Below are 22975 nucleotides of genomic sequence, written 5' to 3' on the forward strand. Positions count from 1 at the left end.
CCTCCAATCGATTAAATAACAACTCTTTCATTTGAGCAATTTGAATGCTTATTACCATAAATGCGACAAAAACACAAGTGAAATAATAAATAGCAACTGTTACAAAAGGATATGCGTTTAATTAGAACGAAACTGGATACATCGAACTTATTGAAAACAATATAATAAATTCCACATTTGACTATAACTAATAAAAATAAGAGACAAGTACAATTCAAGTCTAAGTATAAATGCTCGAAACGAACCAACAAATTCACAACAGATTTCAGTTGAACTCCTTCGCTATTTACATACATCTACGAAAACTGGAACATTACTCGTTTGTTTTTGTGCTTGGCCTTAGTTTTTGCTTGCAACAACAAAGTATACAGTATTTATACATATATATATATATAGATATTAATGACGACCCGCTTGCCGATCCACAACTAAGCCTAAATAGATGATGTACGTAAGTATAATTCTACCACAATTCACATAGAGAGCGCATCTGAAGCGATTTTCTAATCATAATCTATGCTGCTTCTAAGCTTAGTAAATATTATCCGTTCGGAAATCCTCCTTCAGTGGCCTTCACTGTGCTAATCCTTTTTCGTTCCGAAGTCTCCTTCTTCTGTGATTTTGTTTTTTTCGACTTTTGGATTTTAGGTGTGCAATTTAGGTGGCGCCATCTGCAGGCTCTGCGGCCGCCTCCTCACCTTGACCGCCGTCGCCATTGCCGCCATTGCCGTCAGCAGCCGTTTCCGTTTCCGCCGCGGCCGGCTTGCTCTCCTCCTCTTCCGCCGCAGCAGCTGCGGCTGCAGCTTCCTCTGCTGCGGTGGCCAGGGCCCTCGCCTCGGCATCTGCAATACGATAATTTGATTTATAATTCTGAAGCTCAATTTTCCATAATTTTCAAGTCTAAGAGATATATTACGCTTTTTTGCTTAATAAACTTACGGGGAATATTTCTTAAAAATTGTAAAAATTGAGACCAACATAATTTTTATTTTAAACAAAAATGTAAATACAAATTTTAACAAAATTCATTGTATTTCTTTTTTGACCAATCAGTTTTTTTTTATTATTTTTGGCCTTGGATTCTTGAACTCTTGATTTCTCCTAATGGCCGCTCTTTCTGCGCCGATCCATAAGCTCTGCGTAAGAAGGTAAACTCATGAATAATAATTTATGGATTCAGTCTGGAGATCAAAGGAATGGACAGCCCAAACTCAATTAGTAGTGTAATTGGCACAAAGAATACCGGAATGGCGGGCACAAGGCCTCAGCCAATTAATATGATAATGAAAATAGTCCTACACTTTAAGTACCAAAAAAAAAAAAAGGACCTTCATTTAAATAAAATTAAGAACTAATTAAATCTGAATAATTGTAGATGCCTTTGTGCGGAGTATAATTGGGATTTTAACTTTGTATTTTTATATATATATTCTGATTTTACACTAATTGAATTTTAAACCAGAATGGAACTGAATTTCAGGCTTGTTTCCGATAATTTTTTTAAATAAACTCTATAATCAATTGACTACAAATGTATTTGAAAAACAATCAATCAATTTTACCTTTAACGGACTGCTCCTTCCAGATCTTTTTGTTTTCGGCGAGGCAAGCGAGCCAGGGCTTCGGGATGCTGAACTTGCTGGCGGTGCTGCTGGTAAGGCTCTTCCGGGCCATGCTCGCAGTAGTGGAGCATTCGGCGGTGGACTTATCTTCCCTCCGATCACTTGATTTAGAGGCGCTAGACGAGATGAAGGAGGCGCCGGCCGGTCCGACGACCTCGTGTTCTATGACGGTACCCGGCTTGCCTTTAGACATGGGGGCTATCGGCGCCAGGATGTACTCGAGCATATCGGACAGTACGCCCATGCTCGGCTCCACAATAAAGTCTATAAAGCAGATCTGTGACTCGGCCACCAGGGTGTTGTTGCGATCGCACAGCGGGCTGAAGGGCAGGCCCAGTTCCTTTTCGAGATCGCCCTGGCGGAAGAACTCCTCCAGCAGGAGCATCGTCCAGCGGTGGTGGACTCCCCATTGCTTGGCCGGGTGCGAGATGTCGCAGCAGTGGAGGACCAGGGAGAGTGCCTTCTGCTTGTCTATGGACGCCTCCTGGATCGTGAGCAGCTGGCGCATGGCCTTCATCTGCTGGAAGTGATTGGTCATGTCGGTGCCCAGAACCATCTCAATGATGAGGCCTCGCAGTTCGCGGAACTCCTCGCGCGACAAGTGTGAAAGGATGTTGTATTCGTCTTCGCGCAGGAGCCGGAAACTGGCGCTGGCATGGTGGTTCTCCAAAACAGCTCGGTCGTTGTACAAGAGTGCCGTCTCCGAGCCGGACATCACATGGAAGTTGTTGGTGGTGCCCGTGTGCTCGTAGTCGTGGAGCAGAGCGGCCAGCAGCGAGGCAAAGATCTCGAGGTCCGTCAGCCAGTTCATCAGGCCGGTGTTGCACAGGCAATAGTGGATCGTCTGCATCACGTCCACGGCATGGAGATTGTTGTGGTACGGATTCCTGTACCGGCAGTAGCCCTCCTCTACGCGGTAGAGAAACGCCTCTAGGGTTCCGGGCGCTATCTTGAACTTATGGATTGATCCGTAGCGATTGAATAGCTCATAGGCCACATATTTAACCACCTGGCCACTGGCCGCCTCAGTTAGTGCGAACACATCGAATGTCCAGTCGTCCAAATTCTAAATTAAATGGTTTGGAATCAAAAAGGATCTTTTAGTTTTTTCAGTATAGCTCGTAAAAAATGTTCCAATAAAAATGGTATTTATTAATGTATTTTTAATCCAACTAAATTTAAAATTATGTACGAATGAATACGATAATTTTGCACCTTTTATACCCTAAAAATCGTTTAAGGTACTCCGCTTGAGAATTGGATCAGGATTGGGAAAGATATGGCCATCACAGTTTCCCGTATAGGGGAAAACCCCATTTTCAAGGGATCCCACAGCAAAAATGGACAAAAAATTGAAAAAATATTTTGTCTCAGGATTTTGATGCAGAATGGTGCAGAATCGATCTAGAAATCGTTTAAGGTACTCCGCTTGAGAATCGGATCAGGATTGGCGCAGATATCGCTATCACTGTTGGCCATATAGGGGAAAACCCCATTTTCTAGGGATCCCATCAGGAAAAATGGACAAAAAATCTAAAAAATATTTTGTCTCAGGGTTTTGATGCAGAATGGTGCAGAATCGATCTAGCAATCGTTTAGGGTACTCCGCTTGAGAATCGGATCAGGATTGGCCAAGATATGGTCATCACTGTGGGCCATATAGGGGAAAACCCCATTTTCAAGGGATCCCATCAGCAAAAATGGAGAAAAAATCTAAAAAATATTTTGTCTCAGGATTTTGATGCAGAATGGTGCAGAATCGATCTAGAAATCGTTTAAGGTACTCCGCTTGAGAATCGGATCAGGATTGGCGCAGATATTGCTATCACTGTGAGCCATATAGGGGAAAACCCCATTTTCAAGGGATCCCATCAGGAAAAATGGACAAAAAATCTAAAAAATATTTTGTCTCAGGATTTTGATGCAGAATGGTGCAGAATCGATCTAGAAATCGTTTAAGGTACTCCGCTTGAGAATCGGATCAGGATTGGGAAAGATATGGCCATCACAGTTGCCCGTATAGGGGAAAACCCTATTTTCAAGGGATCCCATCAGGAAAAATGGACAAAAAATCTAAAAAATATTTTGTCTCAGGGTTTTGATGCAGAATGGTGCAGAATCGATCTAGAAATCTTTTAAGGTACTCCGCTTGAGAATCGGATCAGGATTGGCCAAGATATGGTCATCACTGTGGGCCATATAGGGGAAAACCCCATTTTCAAGGGATCCCATCAGGAAAAATGGACAAAAAATCTAAAAAATATTTTGTCTCAGGGTTTTGATGCAGAATATTTTAATATCTTTAGCAATGTGATCAATGTTTCAAAATAGGCTTACCTTGAGCAACCTGACCACATCGGGCGGGAAGGCCGTAAGGGCCGAGCTGGAGACCCGGCGGTACATGCGGTCCACAAAGATGCCCGCCCGGATCGCGTGGGCCACCGAACGGAACTTGGGCTTCTCGTCGCTCTTGCGCCGGCTGGTGGCCATCTGGCGGGTGAAGGTCGAGGCCAGCCACTCGCGCACCTCCGGCGGCACAGCATCCGGCTGCACCTCCGACAGCTCATCGTCCTCGTCCGCCAGGCGCCTGGTAGGTGATAGGTGGGTGGTCGGGTTAGGGGGTGGAAGAGAAGAATCACGTTAGTTCATTTGCATAAATATTCCTTTTTTTCGGGTTAATCAATTACCAAAACAATACTCAATAGAAATGTACAAAATAAAACCGAATTTTTAATTGGTTATCTGCTCTCGAGTTCGATAAGCTAAAGTTACAATTCAAGTCAAATGAAAGCCAAATTTAAAACAATAATGTAAAATAGAAAGGAACTAAAAATATAACGATAAGTTTTTGTGTGGGTTAGAAATTTTGCACGGAAAATAGGAAAGTTTTTCTTTTGTCAGGTTGGAAAACAAAGTTTAGTTTTTGTGAATAGAAAAAGTTTAATTAGTGAGCGGGGAGAATAGGTTGTTTTGGTTAAAGTTAACAGGTATTTACATAGCTATAGATATAGACACGAGTATATATATTTGCATTAGCTAGTTAACAGCTAGGAGAGTTAGAGGGGGTTGTGTTGGAGGAGTCTTTCATGTGAATTGGATGTGTTTCAAAAAAGTTGGCTACTTGGCAAGAAGCTAACAAAAGCAGGCAGTGTGCAGCATGCTTCGTGAGGCATGTTGGCGTTTTGTGTGTCTGTGTTTAATGGGAGTGGATTTAGTTAATTGCATGCCAAGATCCAGTGCTTATCAGGTGCAACATCTAAAACGAGAACATCAAAAACAAGATATCGTGCCAACATAGAAGAGACAACTCTAAGAAAGCCAGAAGGCATCAAAATAACTTTTCCGAGAAAGCTTGCAATCAGCACAGGAATGGAACTTGATAGTCGCTCCTTTTGAGAGTTCCTAATTGGCTCATACACAGACAATCACACACCCCCTGTTACACAATACCCACACACAGGCGCACGCAGTGAAAATCTCACTAATTGGTCTATTAGGCGCAGTGTCCTTCTTTTTCCCGGCGACCCAATCAATGCGTTTCCCCAGCAACGACGTCTTGCTTGACCCATCTCACAATTCTTACAAATACGATGAATGGCCTAGCCTAGTTGCAATTGATGGCAACAATTGAAATATACTCTTTCTAGATTGGGAAATGTTCTGTAGTTATTTGGTTATCGACTAGCAAATGTCTTTGTTTCAAATAATATTCATTTTTCTAATGGTTTACTATATTAAACACTTTAGTATATTTTTTTGCACAATATTTTAGGTCTTACATTTTTAGTAATACCAACTAATACTCTTAAAAAGAAAATGCCAAAGTTTTTCCACTTTTCCCCCTCAACAACAAAAGCTTTTCAAAAAGCAAGTACATATTCCACTACTATTACAATTTCAAACGAAAGTTAAATGATTCTCGGAAAATTCTTCTTATTATTTTCGATTTTCCTTTTATACACGGCTTCGGGGAAAAGGAAAGTAATCATAAGGAATCCTTACTGTCTGAAATTCCTTTGACTTTAGCAAATTAGCGAAAGATTGAATTATGGTTAATTAGAGAAACTTAACACAAACAAACAAGCACTATGGTGTTTGCTCAAGATTCCGGGTGAAGATTCTTGAGACGACGCTTTCGGATTAGTGGCTTGACTTGAGGTGATGCCACCTCCTCACTCTCCTGGCGGGTCATGTATGCCAGCCACATCATTAATGCTGAACCACAGAATTTGCGGCGGGTTCAAGTAGGGCAATGACAGGACTTTGCTCTACTTTTGGTTTACGAGAAGGATAAGATTGGAGTAAGATAGAAAATTTCTTTGAAAAGGTTTGAGTTTATATATCTCTTTATATCCTTATAACCCTTTAAATTTAATTGTAAAATTGCAACCTCTGAATGAAATAAAATAATTCTACTTGAGTGGCTGCAAGTGGAAACAGATATGTTGCCACAATTTATGAATATTCACCCTTTCGCTGTGTGATATTTTTACGATTTTATATTCTTCCGTCCGACCACCATTTCCCACTGGAATAATACTCTGAAAATGGGGGTCTGGCCATGCCATTCTCCAGTGCGAGTATCATCATTCTTACATAACACTCTCCCCATAAACTGTGGCCAGCATTTGTCATGTGAATTTATTTTCTGTGCAGTTCCTACCAAGTGCCAGAATACAGTGTTGCGGTTGGTATGTTTATATTATTATTTTGCAGCAGGATAATTCACCGAGCTTTGTTTCTTCTACTTTTGGTTTATACTTTAGGATGCTTTTATTTTGTTGTATATTTATTTTGTATTTAATACCATTCGGATAGCATGGCATGCTCCATTTCAGACACACAAAACATAGTGGAAAATGTTTTTTTAAAATAATTTTTTAAGTTTCTGATTTGTTTGGCTTTTGATTTTCAATTTGAGATTTATTTAAGAGACACTTGATAGTTGAGGTAGCACCTTTTCTTCTTCTCCTGCGTCTCCTTGGCGCGATACTGAATTATGAACTGTATCAGCTCGACGGTGATGACGCTTTGTCGGCTACTTTCACGCCTCAGACGACTCATGGCGCGAGTGGCGACGACGACCACGATGGTAATGACGGTCAGCCGGCTGAAGCGGCTGCCCGATGGCTCCTCAGTTACTCCTGCTGATCCCAATACTACCTCGCTGTCCACCTCACTAGTGCCGCCCGGTATCGCGGTCAACATGGAATCCAAGTGGAAGTTGACTTTGTGGCAATGTCGTGCCCGCTTTTTGTCACTTGAAATTAATACATCATTTTTGTATTTTTTGTTTTTTTGGGGGACACACCTTAATAACTCTTTTGACCCGGAGAGGGGTTACGAATTTCGTTTCCCCCCCAGCCACACTTCACTTTCGTAATTAGCTGGCAAAATGCGCTTTTAATGACGGGACAACAACCAATATTTGTGCAGCACTTTGTTTTCCAATTTTTTTTTCTTTTGCTATTTTGTCGGCAGAATTCTTTTTTCTTAGTTTACCGCAGCTCGTTGTTCGACTTTTGTGTACTTGGCCCGACGCGAGTTAAATTTAAACTGAATGGCTCCGCTGGTCCGGAGAGTGCCCGGAGAAAAAGAACGCGCAAATGGTTGGCGAAATTTCGCCAGCCAGGAGCCATTCGGGCTCCGTTTGCGTGTGACCACGGGCCTGGAGCTTGGAGCAAGGACCACGGACGGAGCCCACAAACCTGCCGGAGAGTCCTGGCCCAGCTGGATTGCGTGTACATAGCTCCGCACACGCCATCAGCAGGAGGGAGTACGAAAGAATTACCCAGGCTGGTTGCCGGAGGGAGGTGGGTTGGGGCAAAATGGAAAACTTGGAGAAGTTTTCCTACTGTACTAGGTGGCCCATATCAATTATGTCAGCGGTAAGACATCGCCAAGTCATGCCAAGCCCACCACAGAACTATTATGTATCAGGAATTCCCAGGCACTGCGAAAAGTTGCGACATTCTTTTTTAATATTTGTGGTATTAAAAAAAAATGGTTGCTATTAGTTGGTACTGGTACTCGATTGAGTTCTTTTAAGAACTTGATAAGCTTTAGCTTGAAAATTTATCAAAAATGTGAAAATTGTACATATTTTTATATAAAATATTTTGTACTTGAGTATAAGACGTCTAAAAAACCTAAATCTTTCTTATTTCATTTAGAAAACTAAGGTCTTTGGAACTACTTCTTCCCAAACTACATTTTTTTAAAAGAAGATCAAATAACCATCATTGGAATACCAAAAATGATACCATTTTAACTTCTCAATTAAAAATAATAATGCTTTAAGTAAGATAAAAGGATATTCAGCTTGAACGAATACTTGAGAAAAGTTTAAATATCTTATGTACATTCACCAATTATGTATCTTTATTGAAATCCCTATTTTTTCTTGAAATGTATTCCCTAAGCTGGATAGCGTCCACTAGGACTCGTTTATATACCAAGATATTTACTATTTCCTACAAAACAATTAGACCAAATGCTAAAAGGCATCTCACCAAACAATACGAGTACTAGCCAACATGAAGAGGAACAGCTTTGGCTGTAATAACCCGACGAAGTAAAAGGAATAACTGGAGCCTGATAAACACGACAACGTCACGAATTCATTCCAAGTATCTAGAGTCCAGATACTAGCAAAAGTATCTGTATCTGAAAGTAACTTCCTTTTGGGTCCTTGGCGTTTGCCTTTTGCTTAATGACTTGCCAGAGTAGGTAAGAAGGGTTCAAGGTGGTTTGCTATTCGGGCGGTAAGCTTGGCCCATAAAAACTTGGCCCAAAACCAGCACAATATCCACTCTCTCTCTCTGGGGGGTAAAATTTTCCTTCAATTCCAATTGCATTTAATTTCGTGAGCGCTTTTCCTTATTTTCTTTTGATTCAATTTTCATTTCTTTGGGCCGGTGGCAAGCGTGCGGCAAATTGCGTGTTGCGGAGTTTGCTGAAATAAATTGCATCAGTTATTGGCACATTTGCATGATTTCTCTATGAGTATTCCTTGGACTTTCCTTCCCGCCTGCCTTCCTTGATGATATGCAGTTGGTGAGCACGCAAGCTATAATCTGGCTTAAAGTCCTTAAAGTTGGCAACAGGTTGCAACAGTTGCAAAATGGTTTTTAAATAGTTGTGGACATAATAAAATATATAACCAGTTAAGTAGCACATTAAAGCTTTCGAATTCTTTAACTTTTTTCAGTAAAATTCAGGAAAAAACCTTAAAAGTTTCGTAAGTTTCTCCTTTGATGTTTTAAGAGTGCGGCTTGGTTTTAAGGGTCATTTGCTGGCTGGGTTCGGGCCAAAAATGATGCCACTATTATCCCATAAAGGGCCAATGATAATGGTGCTCTTCCCAAAATATTCTCCCCCCCTCAGCCACCCCTCTTCTGACGTGTTTTCACCCATTTCCTCGGGAAGCATGCTACTTAATAGTTATGCGTGCAATTTCCTGTGCTTATGCCTCAAGCGTTTTGTCGTTGTTGTCTTTGGCCAGGTTGTTGTTGCTTTTGTTGTTTGTGGCATTCTTGGTTGTCATCACCGCCATTGACGGAACACGGGAAATTGCTGGCAAATTGACAGCTTTGTTTTGTTCCAATGATTCTGTGTAGTCGGCATCGGCGTTGGCTTTTTGAAAATTCGCCCAGAAAATCGGCTCACATGTCCCATTACCCTCATCCGTCCCGATCCCTGTAGTTATAGATTCAGTGGGTGGGCTTATAGGTGGTGGTATGGCGCAAGGACATGTGCGTAATATAGTACAAAAGCCAAGAGCAAGGATCAATGGCAACTGGGCGAGGGCGGATGGAATTTTCAATCAAAAACGGAAAAGTTCCATTATATTCGAGTGTTTATTAAACAATAATGAAATATCATTTGAAAAGTTCTGAAAAATATTTGAATTAAACTGAATTTTATAAACGACTTCTTATACATCCCCTAGTTACCGCTTGTTTAAAGTCTTTTTAACAAAAAAAATAATAATGCTACTCTCTAACTTTTCAATCAACCCTCGCTTATCAACGTACGCCCACGACTTTGTACGATTAAACTGCGTATTCGCATTGTATTACCAGCAAAGCGGAAGACAGGACACAGAACACAGGAAACAGGACCTAATAGTCCAACAACAGCGTCAAGGTCCCAAGGTCGTTTCATTTGATGCGACTATTTTGGATACATTTCCTAAGAGCCCTCGTAATCCCCTCCCCTACCGTACTCCCCATAGATAGCCATTACTCAGGAGTGTAAGTTGCCGATGTGGCAAAAATTGGCAGTTAACATCATTTGTTATTGATTTTCGCATTGGGTAATATCGGAATATCAGCTGCTGGCTGGTGTCCTGGTCGTCCTGGGGTTATTTGCTCCCTGTTTTTGGGTCACTCCCATTGTACTCGCCAAAAGATGATTGATGAGCGAGCCAGTCAGTCGAGCACTCTGAGTAGTAACCTTCAACTTGGTGGCAGTAGGATGGGTTCGGTGTGGACTGTTGACCCAATTTCCGTCCGGCCAATGGGCCAATGGGGGTGGTGGCCGCGGACAACCTCCCACTATCCTCTGACTCATTTGAATATGGTTAGCAATTTTAATTGGTTTTTGCTGCAGGTACTAGGTACTGCCACTGCTGCCAACGCATTAATTATATTCCACATACATCACTTAGCTAGGGAACCTGACATTCCGCCACTTGTCCAATCAGTGTTAATGACTATTAATGATACATTTTCCAATTACTTGCTTGGTTTCTGCCGATTCTGCAGCATAATTGCAAAAATATCCCGTTAAATTGTGATTAATTCGAATTATTCGTATTTATTCAGGTGGTTTTTTTCGCCAACTTTTCACATAATTTTCAACCGCGATTGCCGCCGCGGGCGTCTGTTCAGAGTCCGAACCCGAAAGAGACACTTTAAATTTTATTTTCAACTTTATCGGCATGAATGAAGCCGCAAATGGCATTTAATTTGTTAATTTTCAACAATAGATATCTGCCCCGATGATTACGACACCTCACATCGACGCACACCAGTGACAAGCATATATCTATCTATGATTTCTATATCTTTCATATATACCTCAAGTTTTACAAAAACTGTGATTTCCTTGTCGTTTATATATTTTGTGAACTTTTATTATTATTTGTTTTTTTTTCTCTTTTTTTTGTGGTTTTTATCATAATTAAACAAAGCCAAAAATGCGTCAGTGACGGCGGTATTGATAAGAAAACTTTTGTAGATTTTTTTTGAATAATTTTTAAGGGGCGATAGTGTAAGCCAAAGAATATTACATTGTAAATTGTATTACCAATGAATAAACACTTAAAAATTAGTTATTAACTTAAAAATAACATAACAAAAACGTATACAAGATTAGGTTTCTATTTTGGTAGGTAGCCCTTTAAATAAAATTTACTTAATATATATTTTAAATAAACTTAATATATTCAAACATTGTCACTGTATCTAAGTTATTTTCTTGTCTATTTCATGTTTATTTTTTTTAACCTGTGGTAAGCTTCGGCCTCCTTTGACGATTTGTCTTCATAATTCGGAAGTGGGCGTAAGGCCACGTCCCCCCTTTTAAGAGCCTAAAATGAAAGCCTGGGATTTACTTGGCCCGATTTGAGGGGCTTTTAGTGTCCCCCTGTCTTTCACTGATTCGGTAGTTGCCCGGGTGCCGGGTGACTTGTGACTCCGGGCTTTGACGTCGCAACTGACGGCCTAAACTAATTTCGTTGTCGTCGCCGGCACATGTAAAACCGAATTAAAGTGACAGCCTCTTGGCTTATTCTGATTCTTCCTACCCAGCTTCCCGGTGCTTGGCTTGATTAATTTTTGGACCGACAAGGCGGGAGGCACAAATCATCATCTATGGTATGGTATGGTATGTGGGCATTGCGGTGCTGGGTGGTATTGGGAGATACTGGAGTGCAGGGTGCGGGTAATTGCGTATTTTGCAAGTGAGCAACCACAAAAAGACAGCACAACTAATCACATACAGAGATGCACTTGAAAAAGATACAAATTCATATTTTTAGGATTTTATTTTAGGATAAATTTATAAAAAATTTTAAATTATTTTTAAATAGGTTAGTAGATGACTCCAAGTAAAGGAGGTTCTAGGTTCTTTTTCTAGAATCTAGATTATATTTCTTCTATTTAATTTAAAAAAATATATAATTTCTCTTAAAATTGCTTTCTTTTTTCAGTGCATGTGCATGGACACCAAAAGCAGACACATTGGAGGCTTGGAAGGATGATGGTTAGACAAACCGCAAGCGGATGATTCGTCGCTTATTGCTGTAGTCGTCGTCGTGGATGTGACTGTGGCGACGGGCGTAGCTGAGGACGTGGGTGGAGCTGGAGGACGAGGAGGGGGCCGAGATGCATCTGGACAGACAGACAGACATATACAAGTACAATACAGCTGCTGGAACGAGGAGTACCATATTACTCGCCCCCCACAAAGTGCCTTCAATATTGAATTTAATTTATGGGTGCCACGGTGAGACGGCGTGCCAAACAAAACTAGAACAATGGTTCGGGATTATCTCTGACTTTGCGTGTCAAGGCTAAAGCCCAACACCAATTCTTGGAATAGCCCTTCGACAACTTAATGCCGATGGCAAGTCGTTTGCTTTCGTTCCAAACCAATTTAAGCTAATTACTCAGAGGAGCTCAGAAAAAAAGGAGTTTGGGAATCGGAGATAAAAGGAGTTCGGTCAATGAACAGCAAACAAAGAAGATGCTGAATCCATTCAAGCATAAAAGTTGGGAATAAAAAAGGGACCTATAGTACAGATATTGGAAATACCCTTTAAAACAAGTCTTTTTTAGGATTATTTATTTTTTTGATAAGCTAAACACCCTTACTGTTACAAGTCATGCCCTTAAATATTAAGCTGAAGACCACACTTTCATTAGAAAAAGGCCATAAAAATAAATACATCATCTGCATAAGGTAAATAAACCTTTTTCATAAATTTAAGTTTATGCCTGCTACGCCCGAAATGTTCCAGAATATCATCCTAGAAATTGAGACCCATCAGCGTTTGGGCCATTTCCATCACAAGGGAACATTTTCAGAGCACCATTTTCATAAATTTCCATTACCTATACCACCGAATGCCATGATAGAAACAGAGAAATGGCCAATCCAACTTGGCTGCACTTTCATCAGGCCAACGCGTTCAATAACAATTCAGCGCGAGGGTATGGCGCAAATCATTGTGGGACTTTGCTCGCTTAATCAGTCTGCTGGGAGCTGTTATGGCTGCTGTCAGGGATTGCTCTCCGCCACCGCCACCGCCGCTGGGTCCCGAACTCCCGTTGGCAGTTTCAATTTCCACACATTCAGCTGTCCGACAGCAGATTGGAGCTCGTCGTCGCCAGTGCACCAATGCATATAAATGACGTAGCAATTGGAAGCCATTTGTTATGCGAAGCTCTTCTTTGTTCCACAATTAGAAATGGCCAACTGGGGACAGTCGTCCAACATAAAGACGTTTGCATGGCTTTAACTGCAGACATTTGCAAGATTTAAGATCGAAAAAATAAACAAAGAAAGATTGTAAATCCCTGTCTAAACCAAAGGTTCTTTTTAGACATAGCTCTTAAGAATATTCCATTTTTAAAACAACAAATTGATTTTCTTTTTTGGAAACTTTGAACTGCAAAAGTTCTTAGTTGTATTTCTTAGGAACTAGTTTGGGGGAAATGTAGTAAGTTTTGGCCACATGAGATTTGGTGTGCGTGGTTACTTAGAATGTGTTCATTAGAGAGCGGTTGCTTGTCTGCGATTCCATCGCCAGACCGTAGCATCATCGCACACGTAAACAAGGACACTGGCATCTCGTGAGAAGGCGATCTGACGTACTGTTGAGACACTGCGCAGGTTCTGCAGTGTGGTCATGTGGGCGCCCTCCGGATCACTGGGATCCAGCTCCCAAACGTATACATTGCCCTGCTGGTTTCCAAGAGCAATCACCTTCTGCCAGGGATTAAAACCAAATCTAACGAACCATATTTCACACTCATCGTATTCGAACTCTGCAATAATGGTGCAGGATGAATCGCTCGGCTTCACCTGCTCGAAGCTCTGGTGCAGTTGTCCCGGCTTCCAGCAGACAATGGCATTCTCACAGGACTTGGACAGCACAAAGTTGCCGAACCATTGAACACAGTCCACATAGTTCCGGTGTATATCCCTCGTGGAAAAGTCTGGGAAATGCTTTGTGACAGTGGGAAACGGCAAAGTGGATTTCTCTTGGCTAAACGTGTTGGACAGCTCGATCTTGTGCTGAAACTCGGGGGTATTCAGGCACCACAGCTTCAACGAATGATCCATACCGCTGGACACGATTCGATCACCGCGCATATTAAAGTCTATGGATAGCACCTCGTCGCGATGTCCCTCGACTCCACCTAAAATGGCGATGCAGACGTGGGTCTGGATATTCCACAACCTAATAGCATGATCTTTGCTGCCCGAAAGAAGCAACTGTAGCTTGTGTGGATGGAATTTGAGCTCGTTGATGGCTTGTCCATGTCCGATGTAGTTTCCTACCGCTTCGTTCTGTTCAACGTCGATGACACGGATCACACCGCGGTATCCAGCCGCAGCTAAGAGCGGCGCTGAGGATTTCAGGTCGTAGGACCAAGCACAGGTGTAGAAAACTTCATCCGGCTGGAAATGGCAAAGTATTCGTACTTCTCTTTGGTAGCTTTGTCTAAAAAAACTCACATCTGGATCGGCATAGCAGTGAAGCAGCTGCATTCCTCCCTGGCGCGGACACTCGTAGACAGTCACCCGATTGCTGCCGGCAGTGGCAAATACTTGGGGCTCCTCCTTGCCCAGTAAAGTATTGAAGGCCACGCCGAAAATGTTGGCTCCGTGGTTCTCCTTTACGTGTGTGCTTCAAGTATATACGCACATACGAATGAAAAATAGTGATTCCGGCTTGTTTGGACGCAACTTACTCGTATTTGTAGGCCGCCCGGTTCTTTGGCTTTGAGGATTTGGTGCTCCGGCGTCCACGCCGTTTGCTCCGTGTGCTGGAGGCGGATGGCGACTTGCTGCGCGATGTGGTGCTATTGGTCGTATAACTGGCCGACTCATCCTGTCCAAAGGCATCATTAATTATCATTTTTCACATCCATTTATCATTTGTTTTTTTTCCGTTTTGTTTTTAGGTTGGCTACTTACGCCACATGAGTCGTCGGAGTCATCGTTGCCGTTTTTCACTTTATCACTGCTCATTTCGTATGCCGCGCACGCTTCAGCTTGTATCAGAGCTGCCAATTAAGCACTCGATGCCAAAAAACTTTTAGTTTCCACACGAAAGAATCTTTAAACAATGCTAAAATGTTTTTAATCACTTTTGGCGGCAATAGTCTGACCGTCGTTTTCGATCACGATAAATACCTACCCGGCGGACGGTCATACCAGGGCACAGAGTGGCCACATGGTTACGATCACCAATCGATATTTCGATTAATTTGAAAGAAGCGCAAAGAATTTGAAAGTTTGAAATCCAGAAATGTCAAAACACATGCTTAATCAAGATAATATATTAAGAGGAACGATTAAAAATAAATTTAGGACAAAGAACATGCCATGGTTTCGTATGTGGTAAGAAAATGTTAACATTTATGTACATAATAACATTGGAGAACAAAATAAGCGATTTTTTTCATGCCGGTCAAGTAGGAAATTTAAAAATCATTATTAAATGTCTTTAATTTTGAAAGACTTCTTCCATATTAAATTTCCTTCTTTTTGGCATTTTATTATGTAACAGTCAAAATTTAGACAAAATTCACTTCGAGGAACATTTACAATTACGCAGAGAGCGCGGGTGGGGAACAAAACAAGTGTTTCAATTATATATTTTTTTTTATTTTTGCTATAGAAAACATAGATATTTACAAAAGTTGCGAGCAAGTTTAAATTTTCGGAAAGGGACAGAGGCTAGACAGAAGATTACAGCAGTGGAAATCGCAGACACAGGTCAGCAGACAGATAGAGATAGAAATATATAGGAGATAGAGATAGACAGAGAGTTATGTAGAGTATTTAATTCTGGAGCTGTGTTGGTTGGTTGTTAACGCAAACGTCAAATCAAAAACGCAAATCGAACGAACGGAAAACGGAAAATAACAGTTGTTATATTAGAAAGAAATCATTTTTCAAGTACGTTTTGTTCGTCGACATGGACCTGGCCCAGGTGGGAGTCCTCAGGCGGCGCTGCCGGTGCACGGTTGCTGGATTACTGCTACAACTGCTGGCAACAACACTTCCCGCCGCCGCTGTGGATGTCGCTGGGGCTGTGGCTGTGGGTGTGGATGATGGTGTGGTTGCAGGTTTCAAAGTCGCATCTTTGGCCGAGCTCTCTTCCATTACCGATTCCCTTACAGTCTCCAGGGCTGGCTGTAATTTGCTGGTGGGGGTTGAGGTGGTGGTGGAGCTTTGGGTAGGTGTTGTGGCATCCTGAGGCGGCGGGCCAGTAGGTCCGCCGTGGGTTTGTGGTGCCAGCGAAACGCCCTTGGTGCGACTCTCTATTTGACCTCCACCCTCCTCCTGATTGTCTCCCGGCTCAGGCGGCGCTCCACCTCCAGCTGCCACCTCTTCCCCGGACTTTTCCTCCGGCTTCTGCAGACTGCAGCTGCTGTTGGAATTATTGTTATCCTGCTGCTGATCATCCCGCCCGTGGCTATGGCGACTGCAATTCAGGTTCTTGCAATTGCCATTGCAGCCCTCTCTGCTGGACAGTTTTCCCAACAGAAGGATATCGAGTCCAAAGGACGACGGTCAAGTGTTTCGCCGCCCAGCAGTTGTCAGTGAATATCAGCGAACCAGTGCAAATGACAATTTTTAGTTACGAGACACGTTGTTGTTGCATTGCATTCATTTTGATTGTTGTTTTTGTGTTTTTTGGATGAGAGTTTTTATTAAGTTTTATGATTTTTTTTGTTTTTAGAAAATAGTTTTGGCAATAGAAAGAAAAAAATATATAAATAGAACATCAGTTGAGAGATTGTGGTAAAGCTTTAAGGTTTAGTAAGGGTAGGGTTAAGGTCCACTTCCCGCGAAGAAAGCCATATAAGATGCCCCAAATTACAAAATCAGCAGGAAATTTTATAATTGTTATCCTTAATTTTTAAGCAAAGTTAACCAAAAACTTCGCATGTTGCTGGCAAAAAAACAAATGGGAAACTGCAATCCAACCTCACTTGGCTATGTAAATCGAAGATTCGTGTAAAATGCGTGTGTTTTCGGTTGAAGAACTTAAATAATTCATGGGACACCCGAGGGAAAGAGGGGCTTAAAGGGTTTTAATTGAATGTGTGGTAAATAATAAAAATCTCTGATGCATGGGGCTTGTATTGTGGCGGATTTCCCTCTGTGGCTGAGAAGGAAACCTGAATTCCGGATTTGAGAAATGCAAAGCTTTCGAAAAATAAAAAAAAAACTATCAAAAAAATTCAAAAAAGAGCTGTTTTTCCAAACTCTATTTTGAAATTACTTTGCATTTTCAAGAAATTAACCTTTGAAAACTGATAGCGAAAAGTTATAGCTGAAGTAGTAGAAGTACATTTTAGGTTTTTGAAAAATACACAGAGAATTTCATCTGGCGAGTTAATTATCGAACCAAGTAGAAGTAGATATGCAGATACACGGAGAGAAATGGCGAGCACAAACAAGTGAGACACCAAGATTTGAAGACAGAGAGACAGGTGAAATGAGTTAGGAACAGTACTTCAATAGTTAAGTAATTACGGTGCTGCGAACTGGTTAGAGGACGCTGTTCTGGGGTCTTGACCATAACTTAGTTAATTCTCAGATACCGAAGTAGATAAGTACACAGTTTATACGTTACTTTACGATAGCTAGGCTAAGAATTACGCGATCTCTGCAAACTTTAAAATGATGATGATGGATTTTGATGAAAGATAGAAAATAGAAGACAGAAAGAGTAGATAAAATAGTTGATGATGATGAACTAGAGTTTATTTGTATTTTTTTTAGCAAGGCAATGTATAGATCTTGATTTTTGAAATACTTGAACTGAAGAGAGCACTACAAAGTATGATATAGAAGTAGTTAGAAAGTTGGAAGAAGAAAATAGGTGAGATAGGTGAAAAGTAGTAGTACGTTTGGTTGGGTGGATTGGTATTTCTTGGATATTGATGTGGGCGCGCTTCGGATATGGATTTAAATACTTTTATCATTTAGAAGAGAGATGTTAGACTTAAAAATCAACAGAGTTAACGACAAAACCAAAGCGCAAGTTAGACTCGATGGGAAAACTTACTCTTCGCTCTCAACGGATGAGGACGCAATCTGCCCCAACTTTGTTTTACCTGATGTGGGGCTTCTGCTCATTAACACAGATACACACACACAGTAACAGTAACAGAAACGGATATAAAAAGAAAAATATTCAGATATATGTTTACATAGATATAATATATAATTAAAAGGCCACAAGGATGAAAATCAAATCTTAAGGTAAAAAGGGATTATTTTTTTTTGGTATCCGATTGCAGAATTATATGATTTTAGATGTAAAATGGTCGCTTTTATTTTAATTAATAATTATGGCGGAAAGCTTGCCTTTGAGTGAAAATCCAAAATTTTGAAACTACGCAGCTTTTTTCAAAATGAAACCTATACAAGATACGTTAAAAAGCCTAAACCAATTCGTTGGGAGCCCCGAAAGAAGCCCAAGCTGAAGCAAAGTTGTCCTACGATCGATTCGTTATCCCAAGTTGCTTGGAAAGTTTTGTTTTTGGGAGATGGTTTCATTAGAAAGGGGTTTTTACTTTCACCTACCTTGATTCGTCAATGAAGACCGCTTCGAGAACTCGAGCCGCATAATGCAGATTGCGCTGCATGTCCTCGTAGGCCACGGTCTCGTGATCCATGCGGCGGAGAAGACTGCGTATTCTAAGGATTTCATAAAAATTTTATTAGTTTTAAGATTTAATATTTGTAAAATTAAATTTATATTCAAGCATATTTTTGTCGTAATTTTTTTAATTAAAATTTTGAACTTACCTCCCGGCCGCTTTGTTAAGGGCGTCTGGCGTATCGACGGCCGGCAAACTTTCGGTTTCCCATATTCCGGCACTGAACGAGAGATTCGAGGGCGACTCCGACTGACCGAGTGACTCGCCTTGGGGCTCGGCCGACTCCTTCCGAATGAAGGAGCAAGCGCCACCGACATTGATCGATGGATGGGTATTATTGGTACCGTCAGTCGATTCGCGACACGATTTCATTTCCGTTTGCGACAAAGTGGCTGACGAGGCGCCAATATTGTCGGGCATATAGTTGGTGGCATTCGGCGACGATGGTTGCATTTTGGCGGCGGCGAAGGCGATGGCACTGGCACTGGCGGATGCTCCCGGTCCTGATCCGGAGAAGGACACCTGATGGCCGGCAGACGCTGATGATCCGTTGCTACCAGATCGGAAGCCCAATCGATCCGCAAGTGGTTCGCTGATCGGCGTCTGGCCGTGAAGTGGTGCCCCAGTGGTGGCGGTGGTGCTGCTGCTGGAAACGGTGGCTGAGGGAGATGCTAGCTGCTGCTGGGTGGTCTGCTGGGAGTCGATTTGCGTAAAGTTACGGCTATTTGTGCGGCGTATAATCGTCAGTGAGCCGTGTCCTGCAAAAGGTCCGATGGGAACACAAAAAGAAGAATTTCATTTAGTTAAGGGCTGTTTTTTTTAGTTACTTTTCACTCTCACTATTGACACATTGATTACGATACTACTGGGATCTAATGAAGCTTGCAAAGGGTTCAAAAAAAGGGGACAGTGGATCAAAAAAACAAATATGGGGCTTAAACTTTATAAGTCAAGACTTGTTTTGAAAACTGGTAAAATAACCGAGATATTAATATTAATTTTTTCTTGTTTGTACCATATTTTTTCTGAAATATAATATTTAGTTTATAGTACCACTGTACCCTCTTCTTTGGCTATAAAAAAAATCATTGGAAAGTATCGAAAAGAAATCAATAATTTATTCCCATCATTTAAGGCCATTGTAGCATACAATTCTTTATTTAGTTTAACCCCAGAAGTGAAGGGCAAAAGCTTAACGAGCAGCGAAGTAAAAACCCTTGAAGAAGTTCCTTTTGGAAAAGCCATGCCCTTAAGCCACCCACTCTCCCTTAGCCCCATCTTAGCCTTCTCGTATCCCCTCTTGGCCGATGGCTGAGTGGCCTCATCCTAAGTTGGCTCTAAGCTGCCTTGCCGGGTGTGTCGAAAAAAGTGCAAAGGATTTATCTGGTAGTGTTTGTCAAGTGCCGAAGCAGGACGCAGAGCGCAGAAAGTCCTGCGGCAATCTATCTGCAAACTCCCCAGCATCCTCCTTGGCGGAGCTGGCTCGGCTGGGGGGGCGGGGAATCTTAACTGCATTCCATTTATTTTGACAGTGCAAGTTGGGAGCACCTCAGGAGGAGAAAGGTGACGGTAGCAGTCATAAAACCCGCTTTATGCTGCACTTATATTTATGTTACACCCGAGATTCCTTCGCTTAACTGCTAGATACGCCGGCAGTCTTTATCGACTCGGAGTCTCGAGTTTTTGGGATGAAATGTTTTATGCTCCTTTTACTGGCAACTCTTCACGTCCTTAATGACGCTCAACGCTCCATTTGCCCCCACAATGTTTTTCTTAGTCGGCGGGTAAAATTGCTGAGCTGGCTGACCCCATATCACCTGGGTTCGGCTAACGGCCAAGTGGAAATTGTTGGCAATTAAATGGGTCTTATGGCCATATAAAGTGCGTTTCGCGACTGGTAACATGATCGATGTACGCCCATCAATCTTGGCCGGAAATGCTTTAGATAGTGGAGCTGTCAGATGGAGTTGGCAAAGAAACTGAGGGCTATTATAATTAAGTAGATTATTTTCTCAAAAAAGAGTCCAATGTAGCCCAAGAATTTTATAAAATTAGTATTTAAAACAGACTATCATATTATTTATAGAGTTCTTTACATTCCTCAACCCTGCAATGAAAAACAAATTTTCCCAACTAATTAGGAAAAACATGCTGAGATGCATTTGTAATTAGACAATGCATCTCTAATCCTGGCACTGCCCCCCAAAGCACTCTAGCTGAATTCCCGCAATTTCCGAGCCATGTCGGGCTGACTTAGCCACCGAAATCTCCACCGCAGCTGGTGCAGGATACCCGGATGCTGGATTATGAAAGTGAAGTACAAGCGTTGCGGTGGCATAAAATGAAAATTATAATGCCAACCTCCCAGTTTTCTAACCGCCCATTGTCCCTGCTCGGATCAGATGATGAAATATGCAAAAAAGGACCACAAACATGGCCAGAACCTGCTCTCTGTACTTACTTGCCACTTGACCATTTATTGTCGCATTTGAGCCGATGCCCGCAAACTCGGTGACCGTGGGACTGGCTGCCTCTTGTCCGGGCGTAGTAGCTCCACCAACTGCCGCAGCGGTACCAGAACCAGCACCAGGTCCGTTTCCAGTCGACCCACTCGCTGCACCACTGCCAGATATGGCACCACTACTGCCGCTACCGCTTCCGCTTCCGCCGGCGGTGCCCGACCCAACGCTGCTCTCGTCCCGCTTGCTGGGCAAACTCTCCGGCGTGCTGGCAACTGAAAATGGGATGCAAAAATTATAGTTTAGTTTAAGGTTTTTCACAGATACTTTTTAAAGAAGAACCAGAAGAAATTTAAATCAAGTTTTTACACAAATTGTAAAACTATAAAGGACTTTATATAATGGTTCTAATTTCATTTTAATAAATCCGAATAAAACTCTTTAAAATGTAGATTTTTTTTAGTGTATCTATTCAGATGAATATATGCGTGCCAGTTCCAACAGGTCCCTGTGAGTGGCAATGGCAATCAGTATTCAAACTATAGTATCCCCGGTTGTATTCCCATCTACGTGAGCCCTAAATCCTTTTGTTGTCTTTCACTTTCTGGAAATCCCCATTTCTAATGCTCTCGGGCTTAGCCAAAGTGTATTTGTGTTGTGTATTTTGTTTGTTTCTTGGCCGAAAGGATACGAAACATATTCTTAGGGCTTTTCCTGATTCGAAATGGCAACTTTTACCTCAAAATAAACGATTGTAGCTTCAAGAGAGGTTTTGGTTTTGCTAGAATTTCTGCCTAAAGCATACTTTAAGGCAAAGTAGTAAAAAAGGTAAGTACTTTAATTTTTTTATTTTCTAAAGTTTATTATTTTAAGAGTATTTTTCCATCAACAATGCCTTTCACCAACTTCCGCGAATAAAAATTTTCTCGGGGCTTTATCCTTTTCTTCCGCTTCATCTTGTTTCTGGTTTTCCTTTGATTTGGCCTGGCTTATCCGTCTCCTTTGCCACTACAAGATTAGATTGAAATTGCTTTTGGTGCGTTGAAAGGATTTTATTAGGCCAAGTTAATACGCTTGTTTCTTATTATTTTCTGTTGTTGGGTGCAAGTTGCCAAGGCCAACAGCTGCGCGCCTTATTGCCAAAGTGGGGAAAACAATAAATGTTAATATATTTACAAAAAGATCACGAGTTGACTATATTTTTGTTTTAGTAAATTGTTTATTCAAGACGTGTCTTAGAACCTGGGAAGTCCCTGTTAGAGCAAAGAAATTACTAATTTCCGTGATTTATTAGTTTTAGTGTTTTTGCAAAAATGAATAGCTATTTTCCAGCTGTCAGTTTTTAGATCATACTTTAAAATAAACTTTAAATCGTTACTGTTCTTAGATAATAACATCCAAATAATCGACCAATGCTTGAAACTCTAAAAAAAAGCAAATTTTTAGTCGCATAATAGAACAGAGTTCATAAATTTTATTTTTTTTAAGAGAACATTTACTCATATATTTGCCTAGGTGCTTTTCTTACCAAATTAACAATAAAACAGGCTTAAATATTTGTCTTCACTTAGAGAGGCTATGTATACGCAGTCCCCTCCATATTTTTCTATAAATTGAATTAAACTGGCTGTGAAATTATTAGTCTTGTCGAGTATCTCCTTTCCATTCTTTGTGAACATGCGTTTCCTGATCCTCATTGTCCTGCCGCTTTTGGCCCTTTTGGCCCTGACTGAGGCAAACCAAACCGTCAATGCCCTGAAAGCGGAAGCCACTTGTGCATGTGCTCGCATACATAATCCAGTTTGTGGTACGGATGGCAGGACCTACAGCAATGCCTGCGACTTGAGTTGTGCGGCTACGCGTCAAAGAAAGACCATTCGCGTGGCAAAGAAAGGACGTTGCTGAATAAACTCCAATATTTTTAAGAAAAAAATCAATACAATCTAACAAAGATGAGGAAAAGAACTGTCTAAAT

At 41.4% G+C, this 22975-nt stretch overlaps 2 protein-coding genes across 14 annotated transcripts in view; both read right to left on the reverse strand.

Moving 5' to 3' along the window:
* Positions 1-99: 99 nt before the first annotated feature.
* The window catches only part of Pde1c (Phosphodiesterase 1c), a 108474-nt gene continuing 85598 nt past the window's right edge, over positions 100-22975 (reverse strand). For 2 of the 13 annotated variants that reach the window (XM_017249944.3, XM_017249932.3), the window contains exons 3-10: positions 21003-21275; positions 18690-19299; positions 18465-18578; positions 17944-18006; positions 15826-16392; positions 3960-4209; positions 1563-2688; positions 100-842 (exon numbers count right to left, since the gene is read on the reverse strand). In XM_017249944.3, the coding sequence (XP_017105433.2) occupies positions 658-842; positions 1563-2688; positions 3960-4209; positions 15826-16392; positions 17944-18006; positions 18465-18578; positions 18690-18994 (2610 nt within the window). In that variant the 5' untranslated portion in view covers positions 18995-19299; positions 21003-21275 and the 3' untranslated portion in view covers positions 100-657. Of the gene's footprint in view, positions 843-984; positions 1137-1562; positions 2689-3959; positions 4210-6579; positions 7459-15825; positions 16393-17943; positions 18007-18464; positions 18579-18689; positions 19300-19368; positions 19386-21002; positions 21276-22975 lie in introns of those variants that run through there. The other 11 variants (XM_017249938.3, XM_017249934.3, XM_017249940.3 and 8 more) reach the window with 8 other exon arrangements.
* esc (extra sexcombs) lies at positions 13277-15041 on the reverse strand. Its single transcript, XM_017249954.3, has 4 exons — positions 14835-15041; positions 14609-14748; positions 14373-14544; positions 13277-14315 (listed from the first exon to the last, which is right to left on the reverse strand). Exons 1-4 carry the CDS (start codon positions 14886-14888, stop codon positions 13404-13406), a joined length of 1278 nt encoding a protein of 425 aa, XP_017105443.1. The 5' UTR covers positions 14889-15041; the 3' UTR covers positions 13277-13403.

This window comes from Drosophila bipectinata, chromosome 2L (assembly GCF_030179905.1).
Source record: "Drosophila bipectinata strain 14024-0381.07 chromosome 2L, DbipHiC1v2, whole genome shotgun sequence".
In the NCBI taxonomy this organism is placed as follows: Eukaryota; Metazoa; Arthropoda; class Insecta; order Diptera; family Drosophilidae; genus Drosophila; species Drosophila bipectinata.